Genomic DNA, 16035 nt, shown 5'->3' with positions numbered 1-16035 from the left:
TAGAACTATTTCATTTTTTCATCCCATATCACCACCGTGGCATTCTCTTCAAATTTTTATACAACATGTTTATAAAAAGTTTTAAAGCGGCTTAATAACTTTATATTTATATATTTTTAAAATTTAAAGCTCTGTAAACACCAGGTCATATTTTGACTTTCACCCTTCCTCACTCACCATCCACTATCAGAGCAGGATATCTATTCCTGCAAGTCTGTCCATATTTTAGAAATCCTCAGAGTTTTTACAGATGTCAACTTTTTGGACATTCAAGTAAAACTTGCAATCACCCTGGTAGTGAAGAACAGTGCGTCAACTGCAAGGGCAAGCATCCTTCAAGCTCTCGCAGCTGTAAAGCATATTTGGAAGGAAAGTAAGTTCTTATAATGGTTACAAGTGAGAAACTGTCATTCGGTGATGCTTATAAGAAGTATAGGAGACGTCTTGGGCACCCCGAAGAAAGACGTATCCTATTCTCAGGCTGCCACCAAAACACTGTTCCTCCTCTGTTCTGGAGGGCATGGTTAGAGAACTAACCCAGCATGTTGCTGCCTTAGTACAACAAATTAGTGCAAAGACCTGCACTTGCACCTTCTGTGCCTATCAAATCTTTTACTCCTGCCCAAACCAAGTGACGGACCCCTTTAATTAAGCAAAAGCCTACGGAAGTGCAGGTTGCTGCTCATTTAAAAAAAAACCCTAATGCTGGAAGTTCCAGCACATCAGGAAAGAAGAATTTGTCTCTGGAAGAACGGCAGAAACTGGTTTGTGGGTTAAGCTTTAAAATTGCCTCTCAAGTAGCCGACCGATCAAGGGGGTGCCGAACAGGACCCCACCATCATACCAGTCGTCAAAATTCAGCCTAGTGGAGGAGGACTTGTTTGATGACAACCTTGGAAAACAACAATGGGAAATTTCAATATGTGTATTCAGGAGATCGAGCTTCACTTTTCCATCAGGGGGTGGGATATCTTCCACCATGCCAACCCTAATGACGGACATGCCTGTGGAGGAATTATGGTTCTTGCAAATCCTTCTCTGAATACAGTGGAAGTACAGCAGTATGTGCGAAGCTAGATATAGTTTAAATTACATGTCTGTTGTGTTTACATTCCCCACCGCCAGAAGTTCTTTCAAGAAATCTGGAACCTTGTTAATCAGTTGCCTCACCCTTTCGTACTTGTGGCCGATTTCTATACCCACCATCGTTTTTGGGGCTCATTTTTAGCCACAGATTCCGAGTTGTCCAAATTTCAAATCAATTGTTCAAACCAGTAAAACTGAATTATAGTGTCCCTTAGGGATCGATAATCAGTCCTGTGCTTTTCCTGCTTTATGTCAATGACATGATCATCACTTCTGCACCGGAAACTTGTGCAGTACGCTGACTATACAACTCTATTTCAGCAAAAAATCAAGCTAAGTTTTGGAGGCTTTTGTTGATACCATTAACTGTGTCCAATACTTTAACAGCCTCAATCTCACGTCAAAGTCCAATGTTTTGAATTTTTCTTTGCATGCTGAGGAAAACCAGTGTGGGCCTGCTGTATTTTTAGTGGACTCTACACTAGAAGAAGTCTGCTCTTCATTCAAACTTCCTTGGAATACACCTTGATCAAGGGTTGACTTGGAATGAGCATATTGATCATGTTTGCGCCAAAATTTCCTCAGGAATCTTTGTTTTGAGGTCTTTAGCAAAATACTGCCACAGTCTGGTATTGATAACGGCTTGATTTATCCCCATCTGTCCTACGGTTTGGCACTCGGTAAGCCTGTGCAAACTATCAGTTTCAGAGAATTTTCAAACTCCAAAGCAAAAACCAATTTTAGAGTCTTGCTGCTAGCTTTGAAGGAATTACAGCTGTTGACTCTGCCCTGCCTCTACATTTTGGAAACAACTTTGTTTTGTATGTTTAAATGCGCTTTATCCAGAGGCCAAGACATACACATGCACGAGGCAGAGATAACTACTGTATGGGACGACAAAAAACGGTAGTTTATGAACACTGCCACAGACTCCCTGTTTACAGAGTGGGTTACATTAGCAAGAAATAAAAGAAGTGTGTTCGTAATACCATATGAGAATGGATGTGGTTTGAATGTGTAAAATTTTAGAATATAATAAATTGACATTTGCTATGCAATTGTAAAGTATTGTCTTTACAATAAAAATGATTTGATTTGATTAGTCCTAACCGTGTGCACATCACAAATCTCTTACCGCTTTGATTGGACAGTCTCCTCTGACCTTTACGGTAGTGACCATGCACCGGTTATAATTTAGTTCTGGATACTCAAGAAAATGTGACCAGAAGACCTAGATGGGCACTTGATAAGGCAGATAAGGGCAAATTTAAGCAAGCTATACAGGTGCCAAATGCTTCATCATCCGTGGACATAAGACTCCGCTGTCATCAATATAACTGATGTAATTTTAAGTGCAGCTCTGGAAAGTGCTCCCAAAACTACTAAAATCATCAAAAGAAGGCCATTTTTAAACCTAATGCACCACTGACACACTCCACCTTCAGTAATCACTTTATTCCAATAAAATTAACAGAGTTGCGATTAATCTCAATTGGTTTATTGTGCTTAGCCAACAAAAAGCTTATTACCAACCGCATTTCACAACTTGCGGGATTTTCAATTCCGTCACACATTTTAAACTGCTATTGAAAACAACAAGGAACGACAGTAACCTCACTAGCAAAGCTGGATAGCCACTGAACAGAGAAATGCCCTGACATCAAAATGGCCATAGTCCCGCCCCTAGCGACTACAGAGCGTAACGTAATCTACTTTCTAGATTGCCCTCGTATTTTACTTTTTGGAATTACTTCATTTTGTGAGACATCCTTCATTACTGTCTTTGACTTTTTGTTGTTGTTTCCTTGTTTCTCAGTGGTGCATTGGGTGGTTTGTATATGCAAAGGTATACAACAACACACACAAATTTTAACAAATAATTTTTATTAAAAATAACTAACAGACAGATAAATTTGTGAACATAACTAGACTAACAATATTTAAAATTTGACAAAGTTTTCTATTGGTCAGTCTGTTGACAATGTACGACTTTTCCCATCCCCTCCTGCAGCTTGTACTACTCAATTTCGTTTTTACATTCTGGCATTCAACATAAATGTAATATAACAGATCCAATGACAACACAAGAGAATGATATGTAACAAACAAAAACTAACAAACAAAACCGTAACATGGGGATACAGCAAATCAAAAAAATGTTACTTCTGATTCAAGGAAATAACAATCACCTATCACTTATTGTATTATTCTTATACAATATTAGTTATCAAAATCATATCAATTCATAAGATCGTTAAATCTATTTGTTGCTTCATACAAATAAGAAAAGGATACACAAGCAAGTTAGAGAGAGGATTTATACACGCTAAAAAGCCTAAAATAAAGCTATTTGTACTTTAATTCAAGTTTAGATAGCATACAGAGTCAGACATGGCTCTTCATAGATCCATGACAAGTTGTCTCAAACTACAAAATGTCAAAATATAGCAACACTGCTCCTTCGGCTTTGTGCAGAGCAACCCATCTGAGAGGTAAGGCATAGCCAAGAACATTTATATAAAACATGTTTCAAGACAGAAAGGAAGGATTCTGAAACTATTTAAAATTTATGCTTTTAATTCTTGCCAGGGTCTGTATAAATTCCAGTTGAAATCCTAGACATAAAACCTTTATGGATGTAGATTCGTGCAAGTATATAATGTGTTAAGCTCTCATGAAATGTCATAAAAAGTTTAAATAAAAAATACAGAGTTATTGTGATAAATCATATATACATGATTAGATATTTAAAATATGAATCTGACTTTTTTATTTTGCACCTAGAATTTCTCCCTTTTTAATCAGAGAATTTGCTAAACCCCTCTCCTCCCAAAATCACCCAAACTAGAATTTAAACTTTGGATACCACATTTTATACATTCAAGGGGTCCTTAAATTTATGGACAAAAATGTATACGAGAAAAGTCTTACACCTCGAAACTGTCCAACACCAACATTTGGATCTCCTCTGCCTTGGTAGCATTTCAAGGATACTATTTTGTTGCCTTGTTTAGGCATTCTAAACTAATCAATCATATAATAAGAATAGTTGCTTAAGTAGACATGCAGTATTTAATTGATTTAGATCATAAAATTTCCGCTTATACAACTTACTAATACAAATGTTTTATATTGTGATAATATGTTTTGGCCAATTCAGTTTCATGTTTCTGTATTACTCAAGTGAAATAAGCATCTGATAAAGGCGAAGACAAAGAGCAACAAATTCTGTGTCATCATTAACCAAAAAAATACAAAAGAGATTGTTCATTAATAACTGAGGAAGATAAGGATATGATTTTTACAGTATATATATATATATATATTGCTCTTAAAACCTGACATTGTCTCAAATCATATTTCATTAAAAACAATTCATCTCCCAACATCCGGAAATCTCTGTGAAGAAATACAGAGAAATATTGCTGTCTTGTTATATGGTCATGGCTGTAACTATCTAGAAATACTGCTGTCCTGTTATACGGACTTAGCTGTAACTATCTAGAAATACTGCTGTCCTGTTATACGGACGTAGCTGTAACTATCTAGAAATACTGCTGTCCTGTTATACGGACTTAGCTGTACCTATCTAGAAATACTGCTGTCTTGTTATACGGACTTAGCTGTACCTATCTAGAAATACTGCTGTCCTGTATACGGACATGGCTGTAACTATCTAGAAATACTGCTGACCTGTTATACAGACGTAGCTGTAACTATCTAGAAATACTGCTGTCCTGTTGTACGGACTTAGCTGTAACTATCTAGAAATACTGCTGTCCTGTATACGGACATGGCTGTAACTATCTAGAAATACTGCTGTCCTGTTATACAGACTTAGCTGTAACTATCTAGAAATACTGCTGACCTGTTATACAGACGTGGCTGTAACTATCTAGAAATACTGCTGTCCTTTTATACAGACTTAGCTGTAACTATCTAGAAATACTGCTGACCTGTTATACAGACGTGGCTGTAACTATCTAGAAATACTGCCGTCCTGTTATACAGATGTAGCTGTAACTATCTAGAAATACTGCTGTCCTTTTATATGGACGTGGCTGTAACTGTCTAGAAATACTAGTGTTCGTATACCAGGACGTTCTGAATTTTTTATTTCTATTTTTTACTTTTGAATTAAACTAATTGTATCTTCTGTATATATCTGTTATAACTATGTACTATACCTTTGAAATAAGGGTTGCCACTTACTTTTTCTGATTGTAAATACACTACAAATTATCAAATTTAAAAAGTGTACAAATCAAACACGCACAAATTCTTTTAAAATTGTTATACAAATTGTAAATTTATTTGTAACTATTGAAATGAAACATTTTACGCCTAGATATTTTTAAAGAACGTTCTTCCTATTCAAAGAAGAATTATTTTATTTTTGTTAAGTACATCTTTTTTTATTATTACTCTTAATTTTTATTTTTGTTTTACAAAAAGATGCTTTTTATACTGTTACAGAATTTATTCCTGTTAAATATTTTTATAATTATTATTTTTAACCAAAAAGTAAGGGAGTTGCAGGCAAAAATGTAAAATAGTACACCAGCCTACACTAAGGGTTAAGTCCTTAAAAACATATTCTCATATATAATAATAAATACTGTAAAAATTCATATCCTTCAACCTGTTTTGGGCAAGGTAACAAAACTATTGCTACTTTATAATCCTTTTAATCCTTATAGAGTGGCTTAAATGGTTTTTCTAGTCTTGCCTTAAGAGAAATTATCTTAAGTCTGTACCTTGGGTCAAATGTGCTCTTCACTTGTCCTTGACTTTCCTGGACAGTCGGAAGTTGACTGTATTTAATCAATTAGTACAATTTGTATCTAACATATAAAAATAGTTTGTTATACAAAAAAATTACATGGTATACCAAAATTTAAAAATTAAAGTTGATTAATTGAAATTTACAATTAATTAAAATTTGCGTTATTTGACAGAAGAATATGTAACTCAAGTTATGTTATCGGATGAAATAATAACGTATATGTTAAAAGCTCTGAATGATTTATTTTATCACAACATATTATACTTTCTTATGTCTTATAAATTTAAAAATCTACATATTAACTTGCTGCTAGTCATTTTGCACTAGTTTGAATGAATATTCTTGAGTAAAATGGCCACCAAATGAAAACTTGTATATTTGTTCTGTAGTGCAATAACAAATTGACAAGCAATTAGTTATCCACAAGACAATAATCTCAGAGCTGAGAGCCAATTTGTATTTATAAACACACAACCGGAGAGTGTTGATTACCAGCCACACTAGTTTTGGCGAATGTTTATATATGAGGGTATTAAAAGGGTTAAAAAAAATATAAATGATAATATTTTCTTAAATCACATTTTTCTTAGCTTCACACACTTAAAACAACCATTAGACAAATAAATAAATAATGTCACCATCACGTAACTAGATTTAATTACATTTTTGGCGGACGTGTGTTGTTAATAAAAATATGGTCTGAAAAAAGTTTTATATTTTAAACCCTTTAGATGCTCTCCCATTTTGACCTTCACCAAAACTAGCGCGGCTGATGATTGATTTCTTCCTCAGGGAAACTGGTTGTATAGATTTTTCCAAAGAAAAGAAAGCATGTGTCATTAAAAAATACAGATCTCTGCTCCTGGACTACAATGACAGTAAAAACAAGGATATAATGCAAACAGTAAAAAAACAATTGATTCCGTCATAATACCAGAAAATATACTCTTTTACATGGTACTTGTGAGATTACTTAGTCAAGAAAAGCACAAGTATTACGTTAGACCGTTATTGCCGGCTGCTAACATTCCATTTAAGCCTACACTTGTACACAATTATTATAAAGACAAAGATCCAGTGCAATATAAACGTGTTATAGACAAAGGCAAGAATTCACCTTTAACCCATTTCGGCACCTGAGCAGCGCCAACCTTCCGACCACATTTAACACTGACAACCGTCGGACCAAACAACTCCCTTCACTCGTCTTACAGTAAGAAAATAGCGACCTCAAGTAAAATAGAAGCTCTGAACACTAAGGCTTGCTACTACTGTCTTTCTGTGTTATCACTTATAGAAAAAATAAAAAAACAAAGTATGAGGAAAGTTGAGCAATGGTACGTCAGATCTGGGAGCTGAATCTGGGCCGTGGCAGATCTCCGAACACTGCGTCTCCGTGTACACTTTTCGCAAGGGCTTTGATGCTAGCAGCTATGTCCATGGGATCCTCAGAGTCCTGAACAGACATCATATTCATTACACAACTTGGAATCAGTGTTTACATAATTCGGTAAATACAAACTCACGTTTTAAATATACAAAAGATAAGATACATTTACCAAGGATATCAGGAATTTTAAGGACAGTAACAACTTAACCTAGAGGATTTTTAATGCTGGTCAATTTTCCTAAAACGTCAAGAAGATTTAAATGGTATTTTACTCTTAAAAGCTATTATTATTATTGTTATTTAATAATAAATTTCTTAAAAAGCATAAAATAACACAAATTGAGTAGTTTTTTTATTGTAATAAAAAACGCAAAACAGGTGTTTTGGATCTGTTACATTTATACAACAATATACTGATCCCATCTACTTCTACCCAAACCGTTAATTTAAGGTGTCCTCCAGCAAGCACCACAGATCATAGATTCTCATAAGTGTACATCAGACCACAAAATCCCTAATATCAGGTGCGGTAATCAAACCCACGACTCCAAGGCCAACTCCCGCATCCAACAGTAGTGCCTTAGACCACACAGCCATCCTGATCTTTGATGTGCAAATAGTTCACTTAACCACAATTGTCATATAAACAAGCCGCAGAGGGTATAAGGGTGGGAATACTACATTCCGACTTTCCGGAAAAAACCTACTCTCGGCCGAACAAATGGAAGCAATTCAGAAATTCATCCGGGAAGTGATTGTGGAAGAACAGGGGAGGTCTAAATTCTCCAAGCTTCTATGGGGTCAACAGGAAACAAGGGGTCCTGATTTTCACATGTGAAACTAATAATACAGCTGAATGGTTGAAAGGAAAACAAGAAACCCTAAAGCCGCAGGAGGGAACCAGTCTGAGGATTGTACCAGAGGGAGATATTCCTTGTGCAAGAATCGCAACTGCCTACTTTCAAACAATACAAATTAATCTACAGATAAGATAATAAAGGTCTTAAAAGCACAAAATAAAGAACTAATCATTGGATAATGGAATATTCTGCGTAGAAGTGATTAGGGTAAGTCAGTGTTGCTTACCCTGGCAGTCAATTGTGTCTAAGCAAACAAACTTGAGAAGGAAGGGTCATGGATCAGCTACCAGATTGGAAAAATCCAGCTAAGACTAAGCAAAACACTAGAACACTGAGGACCCCAAAAAGGTAGGGGAGATCTCAGGAAAGACTGGGACCGTCACCAAAGAAAAGAACACCGCTGAAGAGATGGAAGTGGAAGAGACCGCAAGTATCAGAGGATTCTGCAAATACCTTAACAAAGAGGTCTACTCCTGAGGGCAGTGCAGAAGGAAACATCAACTTGCTCTCTCTTCCTGAAGGACCATCGATTTCGGCCAGGGGTAGAAAAGGGGGGCACTGTCCCCAAACACTTCAAGAAGATGGCCAGGGTTGGACCACCAGGGGGAGGTAGTATAAAGGTGCAAGTATTTGCCACATTCAGTTAAATATACACCATACCAAGTAAGCACCAGACATCTTGAGTAGGAGGTTTATCACAACAGGCCTAGATATCGCCCTAATCCAGGAACCTTAAATCAACAGAGATTACATCATGTGACTAACAACTCAGGTAGGTAATATCATATATGATCGATTAATTGAAAACCCAAGAGCACGTGTGTTACTTTTAAGACATATTAGCTTTTTCTGTTACAGATCTAACTAGCAAAGATCTGGTGGTGGTGGCAGTAAATGTAGCCTCACAACAAGGAGATGAAGAGGTAATTATAGCCTCAGCACTTCCCAAACCCTTCAACACACTGTACACCAGTGGAAATACAAAGGCTACTGCAGTACTGCGGAGAAAGAGGTGTAGCCCTCATCCTCGGCTGTGACTGCAACGCACACCACACCTACTGGGGCAGTATCAATATTGATTGAAGAGGTGAAGAACTTCTGCAATTTAGTAAAGATTTGTTCTAGAAAATAGAGGGTCTAGTCCCACTTTTACGACTAGAGTAATAAAAGAAGTTCTGAATATAACCTTATCTAAAGGACTCATTAATATAGACATTAATATAGAAAGGTTGGCTCAATTAGTAAAGCAAGCCATCAGAAAGGCCTGTGAGAAAAACTACCTCTTCAGACAAAAGCGGCTAAAGAAAGATGTGCCTTAGTGGACTAGGATGTTAGAAACACTTAAAAACAAAACCCAAAAACTACTAAAATGGGCAAAAAGGACTGATGACTGGATCCTTTACCAATCTATATATATAAAAATGAAACTGTTCGTGTGTAACAGCATCACTCACAAACGGCTGGACGGATTCGCCTAATTTTTTTTTTAATTTGTTCGTCTTGATCTGTAGAAGGTTATAGGATACTTTTTATCCCTTTCCCGATTCAGGATTCCGCCCCACTGGTTACAGAAATACCCGTAAGAAATGCATTGCAGCAAACATATGTTATTAAGTGAAAGAGTCTTTTCAAATTTTTAATCAGCTGTTCTTTGTAAACATATATAATGCGACAAAAAATTGTTGTTATTTTTGACAGTAACTAAGTAAACATAAATATTTTTGACGTTTCTATGTAAACAAACATTTTTTGACATTTACAACGTGTCACAAATGTCAAATTTTTGATAAACGTGATTTGATATCTTTTTTACAATTTCCAAGAACAGTGTTATTTTCCATCAGTAAAAGGTTTAAAAAAATAGGCAAGTATTTTTGTTTTCTCATGTAAATATTCTTTGAAGAATGTTTTTCTCAACATTTTTTTTTAAAGAATTCCTTTGAGCAGTTTTTTGACGAATTTGATTGGAAAATAACATAATGCCGCCAAGAAAAACGTATAATAAAATTAGTATTTCTTTTCGATGCTTGATTGATGTAGCCCTCTCTACTGCCACGCGAGCGGAGCCGCGGGTTTAGGCTAGTATACCCTAAACGAACATAAGAAAGTAGAAAAAATAAAAGAAGAACCTGGAGACACTTGCAAACAACATTAACCAGAGGCTGCCAGGCTTCATAAAACTCTTCAAATTGATCACTCTAACCCAATAAGATCCTTAGTAAAGGTCAATGGAGGTCTTACTAAGGTCTTACTATAGTCTGAAATGAATGAGTGTGCAAGTTGTATGCAGGATCTGCTCTATCATTTTCAGTGAATATAATTGGTTTTTTCGTTGTATTATGATATAAATTTTGCATTAAAGTGATCAGTAAGTAATTCTCAACATTTTTGTATAGTGTATTTTTTAACAATTCACAAGAAGGTGCCAAATTTAAGTTTTTTATACAATTATTTTCATATTTCTATTTGGTCTGTACTCTTAAAAGCAGATAAGAAGGGTCTAGAGATAAGGCCTGAAGAATTGATAAGTGCAGTGACCAGAACTGACCTTTGTATTGTTTGTTGACAAACTTCTTATCTCACATGTCATTGTAATGATTTTGTTATGCACCTGTAACTGACCAGTGTATCAGATCTGATAGCTCAATGATATAGTTGAGGACTTCTATACTGAAAGTTCTGGGTTCAAATCCAACTGTTGTCATTACTTTTTTTGCTTAAAAAGTTAATTATTGTTGTTATTAAGTAACCAGTATTTATATATACAAATACATTTTCAGTTTTTTTTCCTGAATTCATACTAATAATTTTTTAACAATTTTATATAAAATGAATAAGAAAAAATTACAGTACCCATGTGGTAAATGTTCTAAAAATATAACCAAAGGCTGTCATGCTATACTTTGTACAGGAGCATGTTCTAAATGGTTCCACAGAAAATGTACTTCTCTAACTCTTGAGGAATATAAAAGCATAGCACAGTTACCAAGAAAATGGCTCTGTGACAAATGTACATCTGTTGATTTCCAATTGGAACATGAAAAAGAAACTATAGGTATCAATCAAGATGTAACACAAGAACTAATAAATCAACATGAAATTATAAATTCACTTAATGATGACATTAACCAAGCAAGAAAAGAAATTATAAGTCTTAAGAATCATAATATACAATTGGAAACTTTAGTAATAAAAAAAGAAGAAACAATTATACAGCTGGAAGAAGAGGTAAATAGATTACGTACTAAATTGAACCAAAAAGAAAATTTGAATATCTCTACAATCAAGAAAGTAAATTCAGGTGTACATCATAGTCTATCTCCTTTGAATTCCACACCTTTCCATAATAACACTGGACTGGAAAAAAGTTTATGGAGCCCTGAAAAAACAAAGCTGGAGAGTTTTTCAATGGTTATAAAAAGTAAAAAAAATATACCCAAACCTATACCTAAGACGTATAATGGGAACCTAAATCCCATTGAATTAAGGAACCAGTTTGAGGTTTTACAAGTTGATGAAGATGAGACTTCAAATGTTAGTGATCTCAGTATTGATGGAAGCCACAATGAGACACACATGAATAAGGTGCTCATTTGTGCTGATAGTCATGGACGAGATTTAGCCTGGCACCTTAATAAAATACATAAAGATCATGAAGCAGTAGGTTTTGTGAGGCCTGGAGGGCGTACAAGACAAATTTTAAATTATAAAAATATAGAAAATGTAAATTTAAATAAAAACGATTATTTGGTGATGGTATGCAGCACAAATGATGTGGCAAAAAATGAAGCAAATGAAGCATTGACTTTAATAACTGAAACCTTGGACAGAGCTACAAATACAAACATCATTTTAGTAGACCTCCCACACCGTTATGACCTGGCTAGTTGGTCCTGTGTCAACAAAGAAGTTGCAAAGACAAATAAGCGCCTCGAAGAGCTTAGTGGCAAGTACTCCAATGTTACACTAGTGAAATCTAGTAAAGCAGAGAGAGCTTTACACACCCGTCAAGGTCTCCACTTAAATTTTTGGGGAAAGAAGTGGTTAGCTGGAGTAGTAGCAAAAGCCATTACTGCCAAGAAGGACCCTGACCACAGGCTGGGCCTACGAGATGTGCAACCTCCTCCTCCAGGTACATGTGATGTGACAGGGAACTGCCTACCAACTGGAAAAAAACTACAGTGCACAAGTAGAAGGTCACCAGAATCTAAGGACTCATGCCTCATTGTTTATCACTTAAATATTCAATGCATAAGAAATAAATTAGAAGAATTAAATCTATGGTCAAATAAGTTAAATATACATGTTTTAACTATAAATGAACACTGGCTTTGTCCAGAAGAGTCTTTGTTATATGTGCCAGCAGGTTTTTGTGTAGGTAGTGTTTATTGCCGGAAGCCTCCCCTTAGAAGAGGGGGTTGTAGTATATATGTTAAAAGAGATATAATATATAAAACTATTGAATTAGAACATTTATGTGTAGATTTCGTTTTTGAGGTTTCAGGTATATTTTTAGTTAGTTTGAATGCTATCATTATAACAATTTATCGAACACCAAATTCTCCCATAAATGATTTCATAAGTTATTTTGATGAGTTACTTGGTTATATTAATAAAACATATTCTAATGTGAAGTTGATCGTATCAGGTGATTTTAATATCAATATAAAAAAAAGTAATGTTGAGGTAGATTCTTTTTTCAATTTATTGCGTTCCCATAACATGCATTGCTTAAATCTAGAAAGCACCAGGGGTGAGGCATGCCTTGATAATATAGTTACTAATGTAAAAAAAGGTACTGTAACCTGTAATGTTATTGAACCTCATTTATCAGATCACGCAGCAGTTTATGCAAATTTTCACACTATTGGTGCTCCAAACTCAGGTATAAAAAAAGGGATTTCAATTAAAACCATTAGAACATTAACGCCATACGCTATTCAAAATTTTAGGGAAAACTTGACTCATGTAGACTGGTCACAGCTACAACGTTTTACTAATGTAGATGCAGCATTTGATTATTTTAACTTTGTCTTGACAAGCACTTTTAATGTGTGCTGTCCTTTTAAAGAGATTAAATTAGGCAATAGTGACAATACTAATAGGTTAAGTAGTAAATGGTATACAAAAGAATTGGAAAATATTAGGAAAATAGTAGTTGCATTGTATGATAAGCTTAAAAACAGTAAGGGTACAGTTCATGAACTACAATGTAAAAATGTGTACACCAGAGCAAAAAATCTGTACAGATCTGAAATTAAAAGACAGAAAAAATTATTTAATGAGAAATATATTACCAATTCAAAAAATAAATGTAAAGCTGCTTGGAAAATAATTAATACAGAAAAAAAGGTTTGAAGAAAAAAATCATGAAACTTTTATTGATTCTAGGACTTTTTAATAACTTCTTTACACTTTCACCTTCTAATATAATTAATACTTCTGACCAGCAGAATGACAATAACCTTGCTCTTGAATATTTAGAAAATTACATAAGAAATAAGGGTGTATTAAAAAATGATTTTAAATGGAAAAATATTGAAAGAAATGATGTTTTATATTGTACATCTAGATTGAGTACCTCAAAAAGTGAGGATTATTATGGTTTTTCCAATGCAATTATGAAAGACATCATTGACATAATATTAGAGCCAGTTACTTATTTATTTAATAAGATGCTAGACCAAGGAACATTTCCTCAAGCTTTAAAAATAACAAAAGTAGTGCCAATTTTTAAAAAAGGAGATAGGACTAACCCCTCTAGCTATCGACCAATCTCATTAGTTCCTATTCTTAGTAAAATATTTGAGTTTTGTATCAAAGAACAATTGTATAACTTTTTTGTTGTAAATAATCTTTTTTGTTCGGACCAATTTGGTTTTCTCCCACGTTTAAACACAGTAAAAGCGGTTGAAACTGTAACAGAACAGGTTATTCTGAATTTTGAAAACAAAATAATGACATCTACTACCTTAATTGACTTAAGTAAGGCTTTTGATTGCATTCCTCATGACCTGCTTTTAAAAAAGCTACATTTTTATGGCATAAAAAATAATGAATTACGTTTATTTTCATCATATTTACAAAATAGAAGCCAGATGGTTTCACAAAATAAAGATGTATCTGGTTTCCAAAATGTTTTACTAGGAGTACCACAAGGCTCAGTACTCGGTCCTTTTCTTTTTGTAGTAGCAATAAATGATTTTTCATTTAATATGCCTTATAGGTCTGTTCTATATGCAGATGATACAACTATTTTAAATAGCAATAAACATCTGGAAACTTTAATTTTAGAACAGGAGCAGGCAATGACTGAAGCTATTAAGTGGTTTAAAGCCAACCTTTTGGTAGTAAATAATAGCAAAACAGAAAATTTAATTTTTACTCTTGATGGAAATTGTGTCCTTGATAGTAAATACACAGAACCTATTAAGCTATTAGGAATATACATGGATAATCGATTAAATTGGGATGCACATGTAAGTTTTCTTTGTAAAAAATTAGCTAGGGTTACATACCTTATCAGGAAACTAAAGTATAATATCAGTACTGAAATGTTGGTCACAGCATATTATGCCTTTTTCCATTCCCAGCTCAGCTATGGTGTAACACTTTGGGGAAACAGTACTAGTGCTAAAACTGCTTTCATTTGGCAAAAGAAAGTAATTAGAATTATTGCAAATGTTGGCAATAGAGTTTCTTGTGTCCCACTTTTTAAAAAATTTAGAATTATGACCCTTCCATCGCTGTATATTTATTGTACTTTACTTAGTATCAAGGAACAATTAGATAGTTTTATTAGTAGACAAGAAATACACTCCTACTGTACAAGAAAAAAATATATGCTTGAACAGATGAATGTTCGATTGGAGAAAACCAAAGGCACTTTTATTTATATGAAGATTAAACTTTTTAATAAACTTCCTGAAAAAGCATGGCATGTGTCTATTAATAGATTTAAAAATGTTGTGAGTAATTGGCTTGTTGATAACACATTTTATTCTTTAAATGACTACTTAACCTGTGATATTAGCACGTTAATTTTTTAATAGTTATGATTTTGTTGATAGTTATCTCTTGTTATTTATTTATTGTTGTTAAATCTATTTCATTGTTAATTTTAATTTGTTGCATTTTTATCTATTTATTGTTACTTTTTATTGTTTTATTGTTATATATTTATTGTTTTATTTACTATTTAATTTATTGTGTATATAATGTTTTAGATATGTTATATATATTTAACGAGATGCTGCTAATACCATTTTTACTTTTATTTTCTTTTTAATGACTAAAATTGTGGCGTTATTCACATGTTCATATAAAATTTACTTTGACTTACAGTCTAATCATTACACGTATTATGGGGTTTTAAAGGTGTGATAGGAGTAGGTAGCCTTTTAGATATAATAAAAAGTGACGTTGTCCATTGCATTGTCAAGTGCTTAAAGACAATAAAGATTTCTTGATTCTTGATTCTTATGGTGAACAAGAAGGAGACTGTAGAACTGTTGTTGAAGACGCACTTTCAAGGCAGTCTCTTGACTAAAAATGAGGATCTTTATTCTCTAGCGGGGGAGAGAACTGGTCAGGAGGTCGATAAATTCAGACAACAGTCAAAAATAATCTTTACATTTGGAAGGATTAAATGGGCAATAACACCCTTCAAGCCACTTAACCCACTGAGGAAGCAATTAACCTAGACTCTCCTAGGACTGAATGTTTTAACTGATTTTGGCAAAAATGCTTGCGTGTCTTAAAATACTAATAGAATGTGTTTGGATACAGATAAATTAGTACATTTTTCAAGACAGTCTATTTGGTTACTCTACAATAGTGTTATTTGCTTTCTCCAAATATTTTTGTATTTTTTTTAGTATATATCTACAATTATTGTTTCAGTAAGAAAAAAA

The 16035-nt window shown here is 34.0% G+C and overlaps 1 protein-coding gene across 2 annotated transcripts in view; it reads right to left on the bottom strand.

Annotated features, from left to right (window-relative positions):
• Positions 1 to 2950: 2950 nt before the first annotated feature.
• The window catches only part of LOC124371852, a 39194-nt gene continuing 26109 nt past the window's right edge, over positions 2951 to 16035 (bottom strand). For both annotated transcript variants that reach the window (XM_046830212.1, XM_046830213.1), the window contains exon 8: positions 2951 to 7328. In XM_046830212.1, the coding sequence (XP_046686168.1) occupies positions 7215 to 7328 (114 nt within the window). In that variant the 3' untranslated portion in view covers positions 2951 to 7214. The remainder of the gene's footprint in view (positions 7329 to 16035) is intronic.

The sequence above is a fragment of the Homalodisca vitripennis genome, unplaced genomic scaffold (assembly GCF_021130785.1).
Source record: "Homalodisca vitripennis isolate AUS2020 unplaced genomic scaffold, UT_GWSS_2.1 ScUCBcl_2130;HRSCAF=6573, whole genome shotgun sequence".
NCBI lineage: Eukaryota > Metazoa > Arthropoda > Insecta > Hemiptera > Cicadellidae > Homalodisca > Homalodisca vitripennis.
Note: the sequence above shows the minus strand (reverse complement) of the source record. Positions and strands in the feature narration are given on the sequence as shown.